Below are 16,077 nucleotides of genomic sequence, written 5' to 3'. Positions count from 1 at the left end.
CAATTTCTCGATCTCAACGCGGGGGACTGTCTTTGTATGGAGAGGAGCTTTCCAGGCTCCCCATCCTTGGGGAAGCGTTCCCGGCCCACTCACCATCTGTCAAGGGGAAGGCCCCCAAAGGCAGGAGGTCTTGCCAAAGTAGGGGACGCAGGACACCACTGGGCCCTCTGAAAAGAGGGGAGACGCAGTCTTCTGGCCCTCGGGGGACCTGACCCAGACCTCTCCCCGCCCAGCCCTGCTGCCCCAGTGCCCGGCGCTAAGACCCAGCGGGCGCGCCGGCCCTGCCCTGCGCCGCCCGCCCCCGCGGGTCCGCCCGCCCGGCCGGGACGGCAGCCCCTCCCGGGAGAGCCGGCGGTGCGGCGGGGGCATGGGGCGGGCGGCGTGGGGACTGCTGTGGCTGCTGCTGGGCAGCGCCGGGGCGCAGTACGAGAAGTACAGCTTCCGGGGCTTCCCGCCCGAGGACCTGATGCCCCTGGCCGCGGCCTACGGGCACGCGCTGGAGCAGTACGAGGGCGAGAGCTGGCGCGAGAGCGCGCGCTACCTCGAGGCGGCGCTGCGGCTGCACCGGCTGCTGCGGGACAGCGAGGCTTTCTGCCACGCCAACTGCAGCGGCCCCGCGCCGCCCGCCGCCGCGGCCCCCGGGCCCGCGCCCGGCCCCGACGGCAGCCACGGCGACGAGTGGGCCCGCGAGCTGCGGCTCTTCGGCCGCGTCCTGGAGCGCGCTGCCTGCCTGCGGCGCTGCAAGCGCTCGCTGCCCGCCTTCCAGGTGCCCTACCCGCCGCGGCAGCTGCTGCGCGACTTCCAGAGCCGCCTGCCCTACCAGTACCTGCACTACGCGCTCTTCAAGGTGGGCCCCGCCCTGCCTCCGAGGCCGAGCCGTCGTCGGGGCGGGAGGGGCGATGCGCTCGGGCACCACCGATCGGCTCCGTCCCCACCCCACAGGCTAACCGGCTGGAGAAGGCGGTGGCCGCGGCCTACACTTTCCTCCAAAGGAACCCGAAGCATGAGCTGACGGCCAAGTATCTCAGCTACTACCGGGGGCTGCTGGACGCGGCGGAGGAGCCCCTGACGGACTTGGAGGCCCAGCCCTACGAGGTGGGGTGGCGGGGTAGGGCCGGCCCGACGCCCCTCCCTGTGTCCCCGTAAGGCCTGTAGAGGAGGGGAGGCGTTGGGCTCCCCCTCACCCCCTGCCCCGCTCCCCTCCAGGCCGTGTTCCTCCGGGCCGTGAAGCTCTACAACAGCGGGGACTTCCGCAGCAGCACCGAAGACATGGAGCGGGCCCTGGCCGAGTACCTGGGCGTCTTTGCGCGGTGTCTGGCGGGCTGCGAGGGGGCCCATGAGCAGGTGGACTTCAAGGACTTCTACCCAGCCATAGCAGGTATCCCCCACCCGGAACCCTGCGGACATCCCCTTCACCCACAGGCCCTGCTTCCCAGAACTGCTAAGGCCCCTTAACACAAATACTCCTTTACCACACGTTTATGGAGCGCCTGCTAAGGGCCTGGGAGGCAGACAGGAGTAAAGTGTTATCCCAGTGGCCCCCGGGGAGCCTTCGGTAGGCTGAGAGAGTCACACAGGCTAACGGACCCCCTGAGGCTCCCGTAGAGGACTGCACTGCAGTCAGGACTGACCAAGGTGCTGGGCATCCGTACAGAGAAGCGGCGACATCCCCAAAGGGTCTGGGAGGTGGGGTCCACAGGCCCTCCAGGCAGAGGGCGATGCAGGTGCCAAGGTGCCCAGGTGGGAAACAGCCCAGCATTTTGTGGGCAGAAATCACACCTGGCCTGGCATCCCTAACTGTGGGTCCCCTCAGCTGGGGCAGAAGAGCTGTCCTGAGCTGCTCTCTCTGGGCTTCAGAAACACGTCCACACCTCACGTCAGCTCCCTGTGGCTTTGGGGTCGGGGTGGTAAGTCAGCCCAGCCCCCGGTAGTCTTCCTCAGCATCCCTCACCATTGACCGAGCACGTTACGCACATTGTCTCATGAGATCGCACAACGCACTTTCCGGACAAGGAAACAGGCTCAGCGGGCAGAGCTGGGATTGGAGGTCTTTTCCGTGGTCCGCACCAGTGGGATGGAGCTGTTCAGCATGCCACCAGCTCCTCACCCCTGCCTCTCACCCCGCAGATCTCTTTGCAGAGTCCCTGCAGTGCAAGGTGGACTGTGAGGCCAACCTGACCCCCAACGTGGGTGGCTACTTCGTGGAGAAGTTCGTGGCCACCATGTATCACTACTTGCAGTTTGCCTACTACAAGTGTGAGCCTCCTGGTGGGCCGGGGGGGCAGGGAGAGCGCTGCACTGGCAGCATTGCAGAGTCGTGGGGAGCTGTCCCTCGGAATCGGAATCGGAATCGAGGACCCTGGGCGATGGGAGGGAAGGCTGGGGGTGGCCAGGTGAGAGGAGGGAACAGAGAGCAGCCTCAGGGGAGAATTCGAGGGTCTCTGGGGTAAATGATTAGATAGCCAACAACTGCACAGCGCCTGACGGCTTACAGAGCCCTGCCACATCTGTTTATCTCACTTGATCCTCTTACCAACCCCCTGCAGCTGACATTACTGGACCCATTTTTCAGATGAGGAAACTGAGGCTCTCCTGGCTTGAGGGAGATCCTGGCATCAGCTGGGGCTGGGACGAACAATCTCCAGGGTTCTTGCAATACAGAGATGCCAAGATTCAGACAGACGCTGGAGTTGGAGTGGAGGGGCTGAGGACCAAGGGGCCAGGAGACCGTTCATGGGTTCACTAGGCAAAGAGATTGAGGGCGAGGCCACGAGCCTCTAATTCCGCAGTACCATTATGCTCAGCTGTGTGAGCTTGAGCAGCTTACCTAACCTCTCTGTGCCTTGGATTTCATGTCTGTAAAATGGGGATGACAGTAACAGTGAGGCTTAATGAGTTACACAGGCCTGGCACACGGTAAGTGCTCAGTACATTCTAGCTTGCATTATTCTTGAGGGGGCAGGTGAGGCGCCCAACAGATGTTCCGGGAGGTGGCTGGGGAGCCAGGGGCAGTGGACTGAATTGGGGTCGGGGGTGGGCTGGGGGATTACCCCTCTGCTGGGGCGAGTGCAGGGCTCCTCACTCCTGTCCTGCCCACAGTGAACGATGTGCGCCAGGCCGCCCGCAGCGCTGCCAGCTACATGCTCTTCGACCCCGAGGACAGTGTCATGCAGCAGAACCTGGTGTACTACCGCTTCCACCGGGCTCGCTGGGGCCTGGAGGAGGATGACTTCCAGCCCCGGGAGGTGGGCACCGCCTTCAGCGACGCTCTCAGGGACCCATGGTTTGATGAATCCTGGCTTCCTGGGAAGGCAGGAGGGGAAGTGAGAAGGAATATGGCTTGTGGTTGGAGTCCTGGGTTCACACCCGGCCCACCAGCTGCAGGGGCCTGGGGACATTACCGACTCTTTCTGGATCTGTTGCCTCACTTGCAAAATAGGGGTGGTGCTGCCACCTTGACAGCACCGTGCCTGGGCTGTGGGAAATACAAAAATACCTGTCCATTCTGCCTGCTCCTCGCCCCACCCTCATCCCCCTCACTGCTGGCCTTTGCCTTTCGTCCTCAGGGACCCCCTAGTCTGGACCAACTGAGGAAACCCCTTGGAAAGTCTTGCCCCTAGGGCAAGCCTGGCAAATATGGGACACATGGTGCCACTGCCACTTTCCCTGTCAGTGGCAGACATTGCTAGTTGATTGAGGAACTCCTTCTCATTGAGAGCTCAGGATCCTTCCTAACCCAGCACTCCAGGCAGCTATGATCCTTGGATCAGCATGTGAGCTGATACCTGTTCCCTGCTCCTTGAGCTGGAAAGAGCCAGAGAACCCAGATCCTAGGAGCTCTGGCTCCACCACCGTCTGGCAGCAGGGTCTGGCTCACCTCACTTTCCTGCCCTTTTCCCAGGAGGCCATGCTCTACCACAACCAGACTGCTGAGCTGCGGGAGCTGCTGGAGTTTGCGCACATGTACCTGCAGTCAGATGACGAGGTAAGTGGTACCCTGCCCTCCAGGATGGGCAGTGATGGGGACCTTGGTCCTTTTCCTGGGGCCGCTGTGCCAAAGCTCAGCCCCAACTCCTGGCAGTCAGCTGTTGTGAGGCAGGGGAGATTCACCTGTCCCTTATCTACGCCTGCCTTCTCTCCTCTCTCAGTGTTCTCGTGCCCCCCTTCTCTGCATGTCTGAATCTTGCTCTCCCGGGCCCAGCTCAAGTGGCACCTCCTCCAGAAAGCCCTTGCTGCATGCCCTGGCTCTGTCTTCTGGGCTCGCGGTGCCAACTCTGACTCTCCGTGCCTCCCTGGACCTACAGTTATTTGCAGCCCTGGTCCTTTTCACCCCCAGTCCCCTTCTCCAGCCATTATCCTAGAGTGGGGTCCTCCAAGATGGGGGACCAGGTTATTCCCAGCTCTCCCACTGAACCTGGCACAGAGCTGGCACTCAGAAGCTGAGTATGAACAAACCAGTGAATGAATGAAGGAATGAACGAACGAACGCAGGACGCCAGGAGGGAAGGACCACGGCGTGTTACATTGATTCTGAATGAGGGTTTGAGAGCCTGAATTCTCCGAGATATTGCTGCTCAGTGCTTAGTTATTCATCCCCTCCTTTGCTGATGCCCCCCCGACCCCCACTCATCACACGGGGGCAGGGTCTACACTAGTAGCATCCGGGCTTTGGTGCAGCTAGACTTGGCTCCACCACTTCCCGGCTGGGCAGCCTCCCAGCAAGTCTTAAGTAGCCCTCGGACTCCCATTTCTTCATCCATCAAACGGGGAGAAGAGTGGCCTTCTCACATCATCGTGGTGAAAATGAAATGAGGTTGAGTCTGTCAAGCACTTAGTGTAGAGATGGCACATAGTAGGTGCTCCGGCCCCGTGGTTGGGCGGGGTTAAGTTGATGAAAGGTGCACAGCTAGTGGGGGAGGCCCCAACAGTGCTGCACTGTGGGACGGATCAGCACAGGGCACCAGAGGAGGACTCTAGACCCCGCTGGGGTCATCAGAAGGGCCGCATCCGGGAGCTGGTGCCTGGTGGGGGAGGGACAAACAGGAGCTCTCCCGCTCAGCGGAGCAGAGGCGTTTCTGGCTGGGAAAGCTCATGAGCAGACAGTAGGCATGGACTAGCAGTATTCACGGGGGTCTTTATGCTTAAAAGGGGCTGTGGAAAGGGTGATGATGCTTATGCTAACACTGACTCCCTGCTGGTGGAGCCGGGGATCAGCTCAAGGAGGGGGCAGTTTGGGAATAGGCCCTCAGATCATTCCTGTGTGAGATCTTGAGCCTGGGGAAGGAGGGGCCTGAGGTGGGGCGGGGGGGGGGGGGGGTGCCCTTGGCCAGGAAGGGAGCCGATCCTGGTTTGTGCCCACTGTGACCTGGTTTCTCCCCACACCCCGGGACCCCTCTAGATGGAGCTGGAGGAGACAGAACTGCCTGTGGAGCCCAAGGAGCCCCCGTCCGATGCTGAGTTTGAGGGGGAGGGTGACTACGAGGAGGGCATGTATGCTGACTGGTGGCAGGAGCCGGAAGCCAAGGGTGACGAGGCCGAGGCTGGTCAGTGGCTTGAGTCCTGGTGGAGGGTGGGGATAGAAGGACCCATGCCCTGGGCTGCAGGGGCCGTAGAATATGCACAGTGGGTGCTGGGACTCTCCTCTGGGGGCTTCCAGCCTGTTAGCAACTCTTGTCCCACTTGTTGTGTTGAGGGGATGGCATCCTTCCTGGAACTGAGGCTAGCTGAGACCCGTTCCTGGGAGCCTCACTCCGGCCTGCCCCACCTCCCCCCAGGACAGCACCCAGATGCCTGTTGAGAGTGGGTGGCGGGCTAACCCCAATGCTCTCTCCTTTCCTTTTCAGAGCCGGAGCCTGAACTAGCATGAGAAGAGGGCCACCCCTGCACTCCCCAAGAGCTTGCGAAACCTTGGCCCAATGGCACCACCCTCACCAGCCTGGGCAGCAGCAAGAACTATTTATTAAAAATGTAAAATGGACATAGCTGACCAGGCCCCATCCCATCCCACCTGTGGGTGCTGTTCCCCAGACCCCTTGTGCCTCCTCTCTGGGTCTCTGGACCACAGGATGGTGGTGCTGCAGCTGCTGACGGCCCATCCTCCTCTCCATGCTCTCCCCACCTGGACAGTCTCCTGGAGGAGAAGATTCTAGCTCTTCCTAGATGAGGTCTCAGCCTGAATTGCAGACAGCAGAGGGGCAGCTGGTGTCATGAAGAGCACTGGACCAGAAGCCCAGTGGTTCCTAGCAGTGGGTGCTCAATAAACATTTCTTGTTGGATGAATCACAGCGCCTGGGGTCCGTTCTCCTCTGGGCTGAGTGGTGAGGGCGCAGGCCCTTCCGTCCCTCCCTCTGCGTTCATCTCCCCTCACCTGTAAATGCGGAGGCGGGGGAGGGAGCACAGTTTGGGCCGGGGCTGCCCTCTCTGGACCCTGGGTGTTTGTGAGTGAGAGCGAGGAGCACAGCGTGCAGTCGCATCCTGCCGCCAGGGGGCGTGAGGACGCAGTTCCCGCCCGAGTGCTGGGAAGACGGTGGTTTCGGATTTCTAAGAGGGGATGTCCTGCATTTTCCTAGTTCAGCACCGCTTCCCTCAGGGAATGTGGGAGTGTGGGGAGGGGGCCAAGGACACTTACTTCCGGTTTGTACTTTCCAGGCATTTACTGACCCACGTTCCTTAGAGTTAGAGCGCATGCCCTGCCCTTTCTGCCCATTCTGTTCCACAGTGGGCGGGGATTGGGGCCCCATCTCAGTGGCCAGAGGACCCTGGGGATACGGTTTGATAACATGAGACTTCATGGTGGTAGTGGGACTGCCAGACCGGCTTGCCCAATCTTGCGTCGGCTCCAGGAGGCAGAGAGTCTGGAGGTGTGAGGGTGAGGGTGGTGCCCAGCGGCTACCACCCAGCCCTGTGACTCACCAGTGTCCCTACCATGTTCCACAGCAGGGAGGTGGGGGCAAAAGGGGTCCCTCTGGGCAGGGACCCTGGGCCAGGGCCAGCCAGGTAACAGTTCTGCCTCACTCCCCACTTTTCTGGCCTGCCAGGGACGGCAGTGGACGAGGCTTCTCTTCCTACTGGAGAGTGGAGCTGAACCTGGGAAGCCCAGTCTCAGTGTCCACACCCCTGCCCTCCCCCGGGAGGTGCCAGGTGACTGGGCCTGGGCCCCGCCCATCTCTGTGCCCTTGAGGACTCCCTGCCCCATGCCAAGCCCCTCCCCTAGGCCTTTGGTGATGATGAGGATGGGGAGGCCAGGGTCTGAATCTGGGGCGCGGGCGGGATCCAGGCTGGGAGCATCGATGACCTCACTCTCCCTCTCTCCCATAGGTGGGTCTGCAGTGGTAGCTTCTGCAGAGAGCTCCCTGGTGCCAGGGTGGCCCTGCCCCACCCTGCTCCTTTCAAGCTGCTGTGTAGACAGCTTCCACTGAGGCCCTGCCCCTGTTTCTGGGAGGGGCTGCCTGGGGCTGGCACTTCAGAGGGTGGGGAGCGGGGATGTGCTCCAGCGTGCCTGCCGTGAGTAGGAGCTTTGGAATCTGGACGGCTGGGTGTAAGTCTGAAAGTGCCTGTGTGCGGCAGTGAGAAGGCCTGTGTGCTTGTGTGTTGTGTGGACGTGTGCTCGTCTGGGTGTGAGTGTGTGCCTACGTGCACATGTCTGAGAATGTGTGGCATGGCAGCGTCTTGGGTCTGAGTGTGTCTCTGCACGTGCATCTCCAAGTGTGCATGCATCCGTGAAGGTGATTCTAGAGGGGTTCGTCCACTCACTCAGCATGTATTTACTGAGCACCTGCATGTGCCAGGCACGCTGTGAGAGCCGGGCATACAGCAGTGGGCAAAACAGGCTGAGCACCCTGCCTTCATGGAGCTTGCATCCCAGCCAGGAGACTGGCAGTAAACAATAAATTTTATAATCAATAACTTATCCGCTTATGTTAGATAAGTGAGATGGAAAAATAGAGCTGGGGAAGAGCACAGGGGTTGCAGCTTAAGAAGGGTGTTGATGTGTGTGTCCAAGTGTGCATCTGAGAGTGGCATCTCCGAGTGTGTGGTGGTGAGTGTGTGTGTGTGTGTGTGTGTGTGTGTGAGGCGGTATCCCCTGGGAACAGAAGGCTGGCCCCTCTCTGGGCACTCACCCCCCCATCCAGGCCGTTGCCCAGGCCCTCCCCCTCCAGTCCTTACTCAGCACCCCATTCCCAGCCCCTCCCGCCTCTCCCTGATGCTAGCGTCTCCCCATTGCCAGGCCAGCTTCCCAAACCGGTGAGACGGAGTTCCAGTGAGTTCCAGCGTGGGCCCTCTGGGGCCCTCCAGCCCATTCTCCCAACCCCACCCAGCCCAGACGCCCTGGCTTCCTCCACATCTCTGTCTCACTTGGCTCCTCCTTACCCCGCCCCAAACATCCCCACCCAGCATCTCATCCTTGTAGCATTTGTAGGATAATGAGTAGAAGGTGAGGTTAGGGATGGCCAAAGGGCACTGGGGATGGAGGCCTCACATAGTAGGGCCAGACTCAGATGCCCCAGAGGTGTCCTGGCCCCAGAAAGATCCCATCCTAAGGAGAACATCACGACTACAATGTATTGAGTACCTACTGTGTGCCGGGCACTCAGCAGTTTCCTCATCACCCTCAAAGAGTCCAGCACTGTAGGTATCAATTCCCCACTGCCACAGGTGAGGCTGGGGAATCAGAAACAACTTGCCCAAGGTTCCTCAAGGCGGGTGGTGGCTGGGCTGAGCTGGGGTTGAACCTTTTCTCCCCAAATCAGTGCTGCTCAGAGAAGGGAGAGAGAGGAGAAGGTGCCCTGGTCTCTGGTGTTGGCTTTGTCCCTATAGGCTGTCGGCTGGGGCCTGGAGAGAAGGTGAGGGCCAGATGTGGAGACAAAACCCCACACTGCCCAGCCCACTGAGGGAGGCAAGGAGTTCCAGAAGGGAGAGAGGGGAGGAGTGAGGGGTAGGGAGGAAGGGAGGGGGAAAGGAAGGGGAGGAAGAGCAGGCAGTCAGTCAGGCTCCCTCTGCCAGGCCTGATTCCAGGGCCTGGTCCCACCCCCACTGTCAGCAACATGGGATTGGGCCGGATGTTAGGGGCCTGGGGTCAGACTTGCTGGGCTCACTTAGACCAGCCTCTTCTTGAATCTTGAGAAGTGATGGCCAACGGAGGTGAGGGGGGGTATCCCATGGGCTCCCCCAAATTCCAGGTAATTCCAATGGAAGAAACTCCCCCCCTTAGGTTTGAGAAATAGTTTTTGAAGCCTCACCGCCGTGTTCCCCTTCTCTGGAAGAGTCGAGTCTCCCCTGGGGACAAAGAGCAACCCCTTTCTCTGTCAGAAGGCAGTGTCCAGCTGGCACAGGGGCCACCAGCGTAACCTGACTGAGGAAGTCCTGGCAGCCGCAGGGCCCAAGCCCCCCACAGCTTCCCCACCCTGGGACTTTCCTCCAGGCCTTCTCCTGCAACTTCTCTCCAAGGACAGCTCTGGCAGGTGGCTCCAATTTCATGGATGGGGAAACTGACGTCCAGAGAGGCAGGATTGGGCCCCAGGGCCTGGGTCACTCTAAGCATGGCTGGTGCAGCCCTGCCTGGCTCCTTCCCGCGCTCAAGCGCCAAGATGCCTGGGGGGTTAGATGGGAGTGTGCCGGGCTGGGCTGCCCACCAGAGCCAGCTCCAGCCCAGACCCCAGGCCAACCTGGGGACAAGCCACCCTATAATCATCACCTGCCTGGGTCCCACCTGGCGCCAGGGTGCCTGGATAGCATCTCCTCTGTCCCCCAGACAGCCCCTGGGGTGGAGCGCCTCTGAGCCCATGACTCAGGTGGGGAAACTGAGGTAAGGAGGATGTGCCTGCTTGTTTACCCCTCTCCCCTCCACATGTACTTGATCCTCTGAATCGGCAGAAGAACTTAGGTCACTCGCAAGGAAGAGGACAAGAGAACTTGACATCTTCCATTTCGGGTCACCTTTTCCATTTTTCCTTTTAGAAGAAGAGTGCGACATTATGTTCCCGGAGCAAAGTGAAGGGAGGCCACACGAGATTCCTTCCTTTTCCCTTGACCACTTGGCTAAATCCTTGTGGCCCTCCTGGAGGAGGAGGCTGGGAAGGAGCAAGGTTCAGCTAATCTAAGTGCAGAGTCTGGCCTCTCTCCTAGACCCTCGTGGATGTGGGGAGCAGGGGGCTTTTTGGAGGCCTCACAGCCATGAAGGACATCCTATTAAAAATTTTTGTTACCTCCAAAGGAGGTTATGTACAAGTTACAGAGACACAGGGACAGGAATGAAGTCAGAAAATGCTTGTCATGTGACTTTAACCTTAGCACAATTATTTCGATAACCCTGGTTTTCTTTGGTAATACATAGGCATCCTCAAAGACGGCACTGTCCCTCACCTGCCCCCCAACACACACACTCTGGACAGAGATGGCTTTTCTCCAGCACCCTCATCAAACGTGGGGTCCAGGCTTCACCCGCCTCCAGGCTCCCTGCCCCTCCCCCTCACCACTTCCAGGTTCTCTGCTGGGGCCATCAATTATCCATGAGCTGTAAGTTGGCTGCCTCTTCAACTGGAGGCTGAAGTGCTGATGAAATATTCAAGGATCTCAACTCTCAAATTCCCTGGTGGCCGAGGGACGGCACTGGGGAAGATGGGATTAATGTACCAGGCTGGGGGCCTCCAAGTGCTGGCCCCAGTCCCCACCCAGGCAGGGGGACCAGGGAGGCGGAGAGGGCGGGCGGAGGTGGGGGAAGGGTCTCTTTGCATCTTGGATTGCTGTGGCTCTGGGTGGTGCCCTTGCTCGCCTAGGGGGGTTAGAGGAAGTGAGGGGAGGTTGTTATTGATTTAGACCCCTGAGGACGCTGGCCAGCCGCAGCCGCCCCTCCCCCAGCCCTGGCTCTCTAATCCCGAGGTTTTCCTGGAGTGACACCTCAAGCTGACTTCCCACAAAATTGGTTCTCATCTCCGCCCTTATCTTGTTGGGATGGAAAGAGACCTAAATTTGTGGGAGTGGTGGGCCAATGGCAGGTGGGCAGGTGACAAAGGTTCAAGTCCCAGCTCTGCCAGGAATTTCGTTGTGTAACCCTAGGGACGTTGCTCTCCTGGTTCCAGCCTCAGTTTCCCCATGTAGGGCTCTGATTCAACCATTTCTTCTTCCTCTTCCCAAGGACTCTCGACAGGTCAGGGAGAAATTCCTGCCCTCTGTGTGTGTGTGTGTGTGTGTGTGTGCTTGTGCATGAGAGCGTGGGAAGGGGTGGCCTCAGTGGGAAGGGCGCCTGTCAGGGCAGGCATCTCTCCTGGCTTGCTGGGGGAGGGAGGGGCAGGCAGGCTGGCGGGGTGGGTGGGGCCCCAGCTGTGTCAGCCTGTGTGTGGAGTTGCCCAGGCCAGGAGCAGCAAGGGGGGTGACTCAGGTGGCAGGGCCTCGCCCCCTCTCTCCTGCCCCAATCCACTCAGGAGGGGGAGGGGGTTGCTCAGAGAGCCAGGGAGACCCAGCTCCAGAATACAATCCTGAAGCTTGGAGCCCACCCTCTTGGGCTCCTGAAGCCCTGGAATTGCACCTTGAGGGGGTTGGGGTGGGTGGGGGTGGGGGTGGGGGGGTGACCCCGGGATAGACATTTTCTGAAGAAGTCCTGACTTTCCTCCACCCGCTTCCTCCACCACCATGGCCCCTGGTATCTCCCCCTGGCCTGTGCTATTTCTGGCCTGTCCTATCTCTGTTTTCTTGTCTCCCTCTTTTCCCTGCCACATTCCATCCCCACCCACACGCCTTGCAGTGAAGTGTCGCTGGAGCTACCTCTGTAATTAAGGGCCCTGCCTGCTGGCTGGGCACTCGCCCACAGGACCAGGCCGTGGGCAGCCTCTGGCCTCCAGGCTCCTCCCCCGGACAAAGGACAGCAAAAAAGGCAGGACCATCCCCTCCCCGCTCCTCCTCCTTGCACCATCCTGCCCTGCTCCTGCTCCCCTGATGCTTGGGCCCCTCCCGCTAGAAGAGTTTGGGAGCCAGTCTCCCCTCCCCAGCCCTGAAGGGGTCACCCGAGTAAGTCCCCTGCAACACAAGGGGGCAGGGGCAGGAGTGCAAAGGGAGGTCCACACACTGTAGTCCAAAAAAGATAAAACCGAGCAAACAAACTGTTAAATAAGCTATAGCTTGATAAGTACATCTCCGCAATGACCAAGATGGAACTGAGAATTCTCAGACTCCTCAGAACACAGCAGCTCCAGGATCACTGGCCCCTGGCCCCCAGCCCCTGGGCCATCTCCCCTTCCCTTTGAACCCTGGGGTCCCCGACACCACAAAGGGCCTCCAGCACATGTGTGTGGACACCCCAGCTTGCTTGTCTGTGCTGTGTCCACCCCGCCCCTCATCACCACTTTGCCTAAATGTGCACATACTACGTACGGTGCTGCTGTCCTCAGGAGGAAGGGCTGGAGTGAGAGACCGCAGCCCTAGAAGCCGCGTCAGCGCTGGGCAAGGAATTGCAGAGTTTCCGTACCCAGAGTGTGGTCTTGAAGGGGAGAGCTATCAACTCTGTGTAGGCTCATCCCTTTGGCCATGTGTGGAGGGCTCAACCCAAGGAGGGCTGGAGAGGGGACCTTTGGAGGGGCGCCACTCAGCACAGGGGCCCCTTTCCCGGATCTACAATGGCTCTGCCCCCGGGCTCAGAGATGGCCTGTGCTCAAGATGCTTCTCGCTTTTCTTCTTGCCAGCTGATTCCAGCCTGCCACCTGGGAAGGACCCCGGCTTGTGGGCTTTCCTTTCCCTCTGCTGGAACGCCACGGGAGAGGGAGCTGCGGTGTGATGAAAGGGCCCAGCCTCAGCCTGAAGTTTAGCAACCCAGATCCTCACCCTGGTCTCTCTCGATAGAGGTAGCCATCCCTGAGTGTCCCTGAGGCCACCACAGCCGAAGAGGAGGGAAGAAGGGGTGGGTGTGTGTGTGTGTGTGTGTGTGTGTGTATTTGTGTGTTGGGGAGAGAGCGCTAACACATCTGGCATTTGTGTATCTGAATCTGTGCCCATGAGCGTTATCCCTGAGGTGTGAGCACAGAAGGTTGTGTGTGGCTTGTGCAGATCTAAATCTCTGCCTGCCTCTGTCTGGGGAAGGGGCCCCACAGAGAAAGGGCTGAGTTTGAACAGACAACAGAAACTCTCACCTCCTTATATGGCCCAGAGGCCTCCTGGGGGGGAGGGGAAGCCAGATCAAGTAGGGAGGGCACTTGGCTGTTGTTCACCTTCCCCCAGGGAAGCGCCTCCCCGTCCGCCACCAGCTCCCCTCCCTCCCAACAGCCCCTCCTTGGACCCCTGTCTGCCAGTAGCTTCTGTCTCTGGGGCAGCTTGGAATGGGCCACTGGGCGCCCTTACCTTCTTTATTCCAAGGCCCCGGAAAGCTGCAGTGTTGAATTAACTGTATGTGTTCTTGGAGGCCCAAGGACTCTGCTTCCACTGAACTCTGGACAAGAGAAATGAGTGTAAACTGCAGGAATACGAATTGAGGCTAGACATGAGAAGGAACTTGCCAGTGTTAGAATAAGGAGACAAGGACATTCATGTAAGGGAGGCTGGAGACTCTCCTCTCCTGGAGATTTGTCAAACAGAGAAATCCCTGCCTTTAAAGGCTGGGAGGCAGGGGACTGGGTAAGATGGTCTTGTGGCCTTTCCTTCAAGTTCTAGCTACAGAGGAGACTGTCACACAGTGACTCTCATCCCTGTCCCTAGGCACCTTCCTGCCCTGTGAGACCAAATCCCCTATATGGACAACTGATTCGTCAACATCATTTTCTGATTCTTTTCTGTATCCTACAGATGAATCCTCAGTACCTGGCAGGCATGTAGTAGGTGCTTAATAGATGTGCAGAAAACCCCTTGACCTGGGAGGAGAGACGCAGCTCTCATCCCAGCCTTTCCGGCTGCAGTGGCCGTGCCTCCGCCCAGCCCCGGGCTGGCCTGAGCGCTGAGCTTGGGGCTGGTGTGTTGCAGCATGTTCCAGGCTGACACACAGGGAGCATTCTGGGGAGACACACACACGCACAGGCTTTACTCTGAAGCCTTGTTTCTGCCCCTCCACCCAGCCCGGGCTCCCCAACCCGTCTGCAGCCAACCAGCCCTACCCTGCCTGTATGCTGAAGTCAGGAGAAAGGAAGGAGTAGAGCCAGGCACTGGTCTGGGAAGGGTATATGCCTGTGTGTGTGTGTTGGGGGGTGGCGGGGAGGAGGGAAGTGGACAGGGAGGGGAAGGTGGGAAGTGGGAGAGGGAGGAAGTGAAACCCAGCCTAGGAGGGTGAGCTCTTTTCCTCCCAAGCTGGGGGCTGGTCACTGCACAGTGTAGCAGGGGTGTAGGTGAGTGGGCAGGGGTGGCCCACTCCAGGAAGACCTCTTGGATGGCATAACCCTCAGAAGTGTGACTGTTCAGCCATCTTTCCTGGTGGGGAAAGTGGTCAAGGATGCTCCTGGGCTTCCTTCACCCAGCTCACCTATGTGCTAGCTTTGGGACTCTAACGCTTCTTTGAGGGAGGACCCTTTCCTGAACAACCCCTCCCCCTACACGCATGCACACACACAGACTGGCTAAGGTGACCTGTTTACACTTAGCCCTCTGGGAGTCCTTTGAAAGTTGGGATCATTTTGATTTTCCATGTCACCAGGCTCTAACTCAGTGCCTTGCATACAGTTGGTGCTCGATACTTAAGTGTTGATGAATGAAGGTCTATAGGACCCCTGACACACAATACAACCACCAGCAGCACTCATTTCATCAACTACAGGAAGGAAAGACCCTTGTCTTCTTCTTCTTCTTTTTTTTTTTTTGAGGAAGATTAGCCCTGAGCTAACATCTGCTGCCAATCCTCCTCTTTTTTGCTGAGGAATGTTGGCCCTGAGCTAATATCTGTCACCATCTTCCTCCACTTTTTTTTTTTTTTATATATGTGGGACGCCTACGACAGCATGGCTTGCCAAGTGGTGCCATGTCCGCACCTAGGATCCGAACCGGTAAACCCCGGGCCGCTGAGAAGCAGAACATGCAAACTTAACTGCTGTGCCACCGGGCTGGCCCCAGACCGTTGTTTTCTTAACCTGCCTGTTGGGAAGGGCTTTCTGGTAACTAACCCAGACTCTTCCACTACTGAAGGGCCTGCTGCCCCATTTCTTTCAGGCCAGTGTTGATTTCCTTACTGCCTGATTTTCTGCATACCCACCAAATACTTTATCTTCGTCCCAAATCCCTGCTCTCCTGTCTCTTTCCGGAATTTGTTTTTGCCTTTTTGTTGGCTCCTCCCCACTGCTCTGACATTTATGTCAGTGCTGTTAATCCACCAGGAGAACATGTGGTTTGGTGAGCCTTGAAATTAGAAGAAAGGGGTTCTAGTTTAGGATGTGCCACTTTCTAGTTTTGTGACCTCTCTGAACCTCAGTTTCCTCATCTTTGAAATGAGGATCATTTTGTTGTCCTAACAATTTTTCAGAACAACCATGAGAATGAAAAAAAAAAACCATATCATTAAATTCTAACATTTAGCAATTGTCCAAGTGATTTCACAAACCTTACTTCATGTCATCCCCACACACCCTGTTAAGAGAGAGAGAGAGAGAGAGAGCCAATGTACCCATTTTACAGATGAGGAGAAACAGGGGGAACGATGAAGTAACTTGCCTAAAATCATATAGCTGCTAAGTGGCAGAACCCAAACCCAGGCCTTCTAATTCTAAATCTCATGAGCATTCCTTCTTTGGGGAAAAAAATCCCAACCCAGCAAACAGCCTATGAAGTGCTATACAAATATGTTATTATCACTTTGTGGCAAGGGTGAATAAGCCCAAAGAAGCATTATGCCTGACGCTGAGTTGGCTGGCTGGGGAAGGCGTCTGTCCTTTCCCATGGCGCCTCCTGACTCACCTGTTGGACAGGTAGGGGGAAGGGGAGAGTGGTGAGTCTTACCTGCTCAGAGCTAGGGTGGGGCAAGACACACCCCGTCCCTCCCATTGGTTCTTTCCTTAGTCTCACTGACAACACCTTGCCCAATCAGGAAGAGGTAACCTTCTATCTGCCAATAGGTGCGGAGTTACGATGGAAACCTCAAGTTGGAGGCCGTCCCCAGAGCCGACTGGCAGTCCCTGG

The 16,077-nt window shown here is 58.3% G+C and overlaps 1 protein-coding gene and 1 long non-coding RNA gene across 2 annotated transcripts; one reads left to right on the top strand and one right to left on the bottom strand.

The window, feature by feature from the left end:
• The first annotated feature begins 301 nt into the window (after window positions 1-301).
• On the top strand, window positions 302-6,279 carry P3H4 (prolyl 3-hydroxylase family member 4 (inactive)). Its single transcript, XM_014833512.3, has 8 exons — window positions 302-847; window positions 943-1,095; window positions 1,207-1,378; window positions 2,128-2,256; window positions 3,100-3,245; window positions 3,902-3,985; window positions 5,399-5,543; window positions 5,844-6,279. The coding sequence occupies exons 1-8, from the start codon at window positions 368-370 to the stop codon at window positions 5,864-5,866; spliced, it is 1,332 nt and encodes a 443-aa protein (XP_014688998.2). The 5' UTR covers window positions 302-367; the 3' UTR covers window positions 5,867-6,279.
• On the bottom strand, window positions 6,233-16,075 carry LOC123276084 (uncharacterized). Its single transcript, XR_006512346.2, has 3 exons — window positions 15,898-16,075; window positions 13,327-13,414; window positions 6,233-6,367 (listed from the first exon to the last, which is right to left on the bottom strand). It is a non-coding gene; the product is annotated as an uncharacterized lncRNA (long non-coding RNA).
• Between the last annotated feature and the right edge of the window lie 2 nt (window positions 16,076-16,077).

This window comes from Equus asinus, chromosome 13 (assembly GCF_041296235.1).
Source record: "Equus asinus isolate D_3611 breed Donkey chromosome 13, EquAss-T2T_v2, whole genome shotgun sequence".
NCBI lineage: Eukaryota > Metazoa > Chordata > Mammalia > Perissodactyla > Equidae > Equus > Equus asinus.
This window is presented reverse-complemented; position numbering and strand designations above follow the sequence as displayed.

Bases quoted from the DNA above. Each gene is read 5' to 3' on its own strand.
- P3H4 (XM_014833512.3), top strand. From the start codon at position 368: ATGGGGCGGGCGGCGTGGGGACTGCTGTGGCTGCTGCTGGGCAGCGCC. The intron at 848-942 runs GTGGGCCCCGCC...CCCACCCCACAG, and splicing joins TGCACTACGCGCTCTTCAAG to GCTAACCGGCTGGAGAAGGC. The intron at 3,246-3,901 runs GTGGGCACCGCC...CCCTTTTCCCAG, and splicing joins ATGACTTCCAGCCCCGGGAG to GAGGCCATGCTCTACCACAA.